Here is a 7,647-nt window from a genome sequence, read left to right as displayed (position 1 = left end):
ATAAGAATGGTAACGCACACCAAAAACACCATGAAAATTCAAGAACAGGATTAGAAGTCAAAAATGCATGAAAGACACAGAAGGGTTACCAGATTAAAGTTATTTGACAATGCTGCCCAATGGTGGACAGAAGTCACCATTCTGGAAACAATATCTTGTAAGCCAGGATTTCTTGTTATTTTTAGCTCAAATATCATATTATCAAAGTAGAGCTTTATGTTTTTTTGAGACCAATGGTTAAAAAACGCAGTTTTGTATATTTAAACTCATGTATTCTCTCATTAGGACTTAAAGGAAAAAAACTCTACACATTTATAAGATTTCAAATGTTTTCAATTTAATAAATGATTTATTTATACTAGTCCTCTGTAGTTAATCTTCATATTCACATTTTTATTTCATCAACAATCATCTCAGACACACCTTCTAACAAGACTGACTTAAAATATTACGACAGGAAACTATGCCTTCAGGAGCATGTTTATTGTGTTTGAGATGATACATCAGGTGCTCTCTGAGCTACAAAGGGTAAAAGGAAATCCTCTCGTTACAAACTGACAAAGGTAAAAGGTAAAACATTTTTCACAACAGCATGAACCACATACTCAGAAATAGATCTGGGTTTAATACAAATGACATAATTCCTAGTCATCTACGGCTACTATTATAACTTCATACATATAATGAATTAGGCTAAAATGCACTATAATATTTGGTAGACTTCAGGACCAGTATCCTTAGTACATCACAAAATACACTTTGATATCCCAAAGAAGCAAGACTTGCAAGTAGGCGTTTTAAACATAACTAATCTACAGCTACAAAGTTCTACTCTTGATAGCATTTACCTTTTTGGGGAGTCTCCCAGTCTCCAAAGGATAAAAGCAGAGAGTAGAATCAGTATAACATATACACAGAAGTCCGTATTGTAAAGGCTATAAAGATTTGCAGCACAGCGAGAAGATGCCTTCTGCTCCTTCACACTGCATACAAATTATGTGAATTATGTTGCATATCGCTTGGTCCACTGTCTGGCTATCCTGTCATGTTCTGCTCTGTTGGTCAAATACTGAGTGGCTATGCTTCCAACCAGAGGATCCGCTGGAAAAGTGGAAAGAACATTAAAAGATATTATATGGTGTCTTAAAGGTTCAGTTCTAACAGTCTACTGAACTGAAATGCTGATTTTTCAGCAACTTGATATATAATGGCTAATTTCTCAAAAGAAAAAAGTTTAAAGTAACATAATCATCTTTATATTTTAATATTCAAATTAGAAAAGCCTCTTTAAAAAATAAATGTTGAGTTAATAAACCTGATTTTTTAAAATGTGTATGCCTTTAATATACAAAAATTATTTTTCACTCTTTTGTATTTGTTTTTCTAACGATATTTAAAAATTAATTTTTCCAAACTCAGATCCTATGATGCAATGCTATTATTCAGAATGAAATATTTCCTTCATTCTGTAAAATAACACAACTTAAATCATTACCCTTATCTCCATTTGAAAGCTTACTTGCCATTTTGTTGTAAATAGTACTGAGAAACTGAATCTGAGACGTAAATTTTATTTTGAATTTATTTTTCAAAAAAGGTGTACTATGTACTATGTACAACATTTGAAGTACACCAAACAGCCAGTAAAACGTAAAGTTCTCTTCCCTCCTGATTCCAACTACTCAGAAGTTTCTCTTCCTGGCAAATAATTTATACCTGTTCACAGCATTTCTACCCAGAAACATTATACACATTTATAAGCATTTAGAATATTGTTACGCATGTGTGATTTTTTTCAGTGCCTTGCTTTTTTACTTAATATATCTTAGAGAGTTTTCTCTATCCATTCACATAGAGCTACCTCATTAAGCTACATCCTCTATTAATGGATATGTAGGTTATTTACAATCTTTTGCTTTAATAAAAGATGCCACAATGAATATCCTTCTATATATCATTCTTTCTATCTATCTATCTATCTAGCTAGCTAGCTATCTATCTATCTATCTATGTATTTTGGGTATATGTATAAACTGCTAGGCCTAATATAACAGTAATAACCTTTGGTGATTGATTAAATATTTAGAAAAAATAAGCCAACTTCTTTAAAAAAATGACCACTTAGTAAAATCCCAGGTCTAAACATTATTTTTTCAAGTCAGCTACCCACATTAAAGATCATGTGTGGCAGTTAGGCATTTCTTACAGATTATGCACTAATGACTTTATCTCTGAGTTCTTATAATCATAATCTAGTCTAACTCTCTCATCGGCTATCATTTTAATATCGACTATTACCACAGCTAATACAACCAACCATAATCCAAAAAGGAAGGGAGAACAAGAAGCCCCGCATTACTGAGAGGCTGCGTTAAAGTACATGGCAGCACGGAAGGAGCAAGAGAAGGAGGCAGTGGTGTAAGAAACATTACTTTACTCCCGTCAAAAGTGGTTTGTACAACTCCATTAATTTAGAAAACAGAGTCACCAATGACAGGGAGAAAATAATTATAGGGTAGTATGCCATTAGCAAATTAAAGGAAGTTATTGTGAAACTTTTGGTCTATTCTAATTGAAATGGCATTGATAATTTCCTCAAAAATTGTTTTATGCTGATCTTTCTACCAACAGCGTTTACTTCTCAGATTCACTTTAAACTGAAAATATGCACTGTTTTTGTAGCCTCATTGTATGTGTTAATAAAAATCTGCTTACCAGGGTTGCAGTCTGTCAAAAGAGAACAAATTGACAGCAAAACCTTTGAAATAGTCAAAGCAGGACTCCAGTTGTCTTTAAGGATGTCCAGGCAGATGACTCCCTGACTATTGATGTTGCAGTGATAGATTCTGGTGCGGAAAGTAACCTAAGGGCAGTGACATAAAAGACAGAAAGAAAATAAAAAGCTTTATTACCAACTAAAACTCTCACTAGCAAAAATGAAGTGGAACATATCACAGATCATAGCAAATAGCATATAATTTCATTGAAGAGCTAACAAACACTAGGTTTAAGTAAAAGCAAAATTAAATGGTTTTATTTTATTCAGTTCAAAGAAATTTTGTTTTTACCCAGTATAGCAGGAACTATATTGTTTTTAAACCAAATAAGTCGCTGAATTGTTTAAACAAATGATACAGTAATTCTACGAATGTATGTGTGGGCATGCACACATACACCACTATTTAAAGACAGGAAGTGAGGGAGAAAAGAAACGTTTTGGTACCAAAGGTAAGAGAAACTAGTGAAGAGTTTTTTTAAACCTAAAACTAAAGTTATATTAGTTTCTTAGTAGAAAAAGGTCACCAACTTAGCTAATCTCTTGCCATGTGTCAGAAAATACTGGAGAAGGTTGGTGAAATCACCAGCCTTTCTATTTCTCAGACTTTCATTTCCACAAATGGCTCACTGTCTTGTTAGACTAAGACAGTAAAATGAAACAAGTAAGGTCTTAAGCTACTGAATAAAGGAAACTATTTTATCCTTGAGATATGTGAAAAAAGAGAATAAATCATAGAAACAAACACTCACCAGTTTCAAACAATCACAAACACAAATTGGGTGGTTAATTCTTAATTTGGAGTTGCAAAGAAAAAAGAAGTTCCTGATCCCCTGGAACTAGCAATGTACTGTGATCTCCCAAGTGAGTCTGGGAAGAAATGTTTAAAGCACTCAAAAGTGTATTTCTGATAAGGACGCATAATTAAAAACAAGAAAGAAACCACTGGCATAGTGGGGAAGGAGGAGAAAGAGACCACAGTAGTACTTGTTTTATCCACAGTTTTGCTTTCCATGGTTTCAGTTTTGGACCCCTGAGGTCAACTGGGGTCCAAAAATATTAAATGGAAAATTCCAGAAATAAACAATTCATAAGTTTTAAATTTTGCACTGTTTTGAGTAGCATGATGAAATCTTGCACTGTCCTGCTCTACCCCGCCTGGATGTCCAGCATAATCCTGCCCAGTCTACTAAGTAGCATCTTGGTTATCAGTTCAACTGCTTCAGTATCGCAGTGCTTGTGTTCCAGTCACCCTACTTTATTTGATAAAGGCCCCCAAAGCTCAAGAGCAGTGATGCTGGCAACTGAGATCTGCCAAAGAGAAGCTGTAAAATTCTTGCTTTAAGTGAAAAGGTGAAAGTTTTTGACTTAATAAGGGCAGGAAAAAAAATTCTACACCGAGGTTGCTAAGATCTATGGTAAGAATGAGTCTTCTATCCATGAAATTGTAAAAGGAAAAAAACACTTGTGCTAGTTTTGCTGTTGTACCTCAAGCTGAAAAAGCTACAGGCATAAGTGCTTAGTTACGATGGAAGAGGCATTAAGTTTGTACAAGATATTTTGAGAGAGAGAGAGAGACCACAATCACATAACTTTTATTACAGTATACTGTTATAACTGCTCTAACTTTATTATTATTGTTAATTTCTTACTGTGCCTAATTTATAAATTAAACTTTATCATAGGCATTAATGCATCAGAAAAAATAGTATCATATAGGGTTCAGTACTATCCGTGGTTTCAAGAATCCATTGAGGGGCTTCCCTGGTGGCGCAGTGGTTGAGAGTCTGCCTGCCGATGCAGGGGACACGGGTTCGTGCCCCCGGCCGGGAAGATCCCACATGCTGTGGAGCTGCTGGGCCTATGAGCCATGGCTGCTGAGACTGTGCTCCGCAATGGGAGAAGCCACAACAGTGAGAGGCCCACATACCGCAAAAAAAAAAAAAAAAAAGAATCCACTGAGGGTCTTGGAACATACCCCCTGAGGATAAGGAGGGACTACTGTATATAACTCTAGAACTGTTCTAACACAGTACATACTAGTTACACAGAGCTCTTAAAGTGTGGTTACAAGAATTAAGATGGGCTAAAAGTGTAAAATACATACCAGATTTCAAAGACAATATCAAACAGAATGTAAAATATGGCGTTAATGATGCTTCTATTGATTACATGTTGAAACGACGATATTTTTGGATACACTGGGTTAAGTAAAATATTGTTAAAATTAATTTCACTGTTTCTATAAAAAATTACACATGTAGCTTGCATTATATTTCTATTAGACAGCCCTGCTCCAGAATATGGGAATAATGTATGTTCATATCGTTGACAATAGATATGCATGGTTTACAAACACAATTAATACTCTGATTCCTTTCAGCTTTTAACAATCAATGAACAGAAGAGAATTAAATTTCTATTATTCTTCAAGAAGTTCAACACCTTATCTGAACTTCAAAAATAAGCAGAACTGTAGAGAAATAATTATACCTAAACCAAGATAACAGCATAAGTCTTATTTCTTTTTCACTTGTCCAACTACAGATCTGAAGAATGCTTCATAATACTGCATAAAATATCTTAGGGAAGAGGAAGGAATCAACATTAAAGGGTTAGAAAATAAAAATATTGAGAGTTTAGCAAAAAAATTAACATGCTAAATTAATAACCAGCCATCATATTAACCAAAATAATTATGACAAATCATATACAGAACTATGCTAGTCAATCTCTATTTTCCATTAAAAGATTCCAAGAAAAATGTATCTTCCTTTAACAAAGTTTCCCTCATGTATAAAAATTTCATAAAAACTAAATCTTGCAAACTTTTTTCTAATTTTGCTACCATGTTAAAACCAATTTCCAATATGAAAAATGATGAAAGTAGAAATAAGCCTCACTATAAATACAGTCATGTGCTATTTTGCTAAGGTTTTGTTTCCTATAATACAGAAAACTTAAGCACTGAGGGCAAACTGAATAGTTAATGATATATTGGCCTTTAACGTGTCATTTTGAATATGAATACAATCTGCAGTATTATTAACATAAAGGTTTTGTCCCTTTCTTCGATTGATCTAGCAAGAGATACTAGACATACCCGAGAACATTAAATAAGACAATCATTTAAAGATCTTAGGTTCTGATGGGACCACACAGTAAAGCACTCAAAAACTGACAGCTGTAGTTGAGAGCCAATACCTCTAGGTGATAGGGAAACTTGGTATCTGCAATTTGAGGTAAATACCACTAGGTGGAACTGTCGTTACCTTGTTAGATAAGGGAGAAACGATCTGCAAAACACCTTTATTTTTACACACACACATAACAACACACATGCACGTGAGGCAGGCATTAAATCGCTACATATATTTTAAATAGTGAAGGGAACATAAGGAACTACGTTGAAAGTTAAGGGCTTGATAACACTTCTCCCTGACATGTCAGAAGTCTTTCTAACTACAGCATAATTATGCTCAGGCTTAATACTGATGGTAAAAACTGCTGGCTTGACCATTTTATTGGGAGAAGTCAGAGGAGGAAGCTATTCAAGTAACTGTTATGTTTAAGACTTGAAAAATAATTGGCAGTGATCATAAGACACAACTTAACGCTTCTCGCTGTTACCCACTTAATCCACATTAAGAGACAACAGGAGGCCTAAGTCACCCAGCCGCCCTCACTCCCATTAATGCATCATACTTACAGAGGGCTCAAAATAAGTTTATTAAATAGTACTAGTTCTCTCTTCTTTGCTATAGGTTTCTAGTCTTTGCTCATCTATAAAGATAGGGTATTTAGGGGCTTCCTTGGTGGCGCAGGGGTTGAGAATTCGCCTGCCAATTCAGGGGACACGGGTTCGTGCCCCGGTCCGGGAAGATCCCACATGCCGGGGAGCGGCTGGGCCCGTGAGCCATGGCCGCTGAGCCTGCGCGTCCGGAGCCTGTGCTCCACAACGGGAGAGACCACAACAGTGAGAAGCCCGCGTACCACAAAAAAAAAAAAAAAAGATAGGGTATTTAACACAAGATTCAAGTTACTTAACTCTTCTTTCAGGAAGCTGTCAGACAAATTTACTTTTTATCCCAATAGGTTTCTTAAGCAAGGTTCATAAGATACTTTTTCTCATATCATAAATCTAAAATGTATGTGCTTACTGATGTGCAAAGTGGCATACTTTTATTTACAATTAACAAACTCTCCGCTGATTACAAAGTTATTTGTAAAAGACAGAAATCAATTACTTCTAGTTTTAAAATCCTTGGTTACATGAGAGTTTCTGTATAATCCATGAAAAATAATTAAATAAAAATAACTGCATCCATCCTCTAGAATAAACTGACTGCGGAAAAGGATAAGTATTAAAGAATGCAATTCTAGGTTCTTACCTTTGGTGGCTTAAATGGATAATCAGATGAAAATGTGATATCCAGAAAAAACACACCACCTTCATATACAGAACCTGGTGGACCAAGTATAGTCGATCTCCATTCATAAATGTTATCTCCTTTAGGCCCAGCACTATTTAAAAGAAATTAAAAATCAATGTGTATATCTGTGATCAATGAATTTAACATCTTAAACCAATTAAGTATCAAAGGTAAATTAGCAACCTAGAACAATAAGAGATAAGTATAAAAGAAATGTCTCAACCAACTTGTGCATGCATGTGTGTATAAACATATTTGGAAATATTTCTAACTTACAGAAAAATCACAAAAACAAAGAACACCTGTATAACTTTATCCAGAATCCCATTTTGCTCATTTGCTTTATCAACTCCCTCTCTCTCCCTCTCCATCTCCTCCTCCTAAAAACAAAAAACAAACCTCCACACACATACACAACACCACAACACACAAAGTGCT

The 7,647-nt window shown here is 34.9% G+C and overlaps 1 protein-coding gene across 3 annotated transcripts in view; it reads right to left on the bottom strand.

The window, feature by feature from the left end:
• Window positions 1-464: 464 nt before the first annotated feature.
• UBE2E3 (ubiquitin conjugating enzyme E2 E3) overlaps window positions 465-7,647 on the bottom strand; it is an 87,267-nt gene continuing 80,084 nt past the window's right edge. For all 3 annotated transcript variants that reach the window (XM_028479767.2, XM_024122342.3, XM_028479765.2), the window contains exons 4-6: window positions 7,168-7,300; window positions 2,716-2,863; window positions 465-1,101 (exon numbers count right to left, since the gene is read on the bottom strand). In XM_028479767.2, coding sequence (XP_028335568.1) covers window positions 1,004-1,101; window positions 2,716-2,863; window positions 7,168-7,300 — 379 coding nt within the window. In that variant the 3' untranslated portion in view covers window positions 465-1,003. The remainder of the gene's footprint in view (window positions 1,102-2,715; window positions 2,864-7,167; window positions 7,301-7,647) is intronic.

The sequence above is a fragment of the Physeter macrocephalus genome, chromosome 2, assembly GCF_002837175.3.
Source record: "Physeter macrocephalus isolate SW-GA chromosome 2, ASM283717v5, whole genome shotgun sequence".
NCBI lineage: Eukaryota > Metazoa > Chordata > Mammalia > Artiodactyla > Physeteridae > Physeter > Physeter macrocephalus.
The sequence above is the reverse complement of the archived record's forward strand: the minus strand, read 5'-3'. Positions and strand labels throughout refer to the sequence as shown.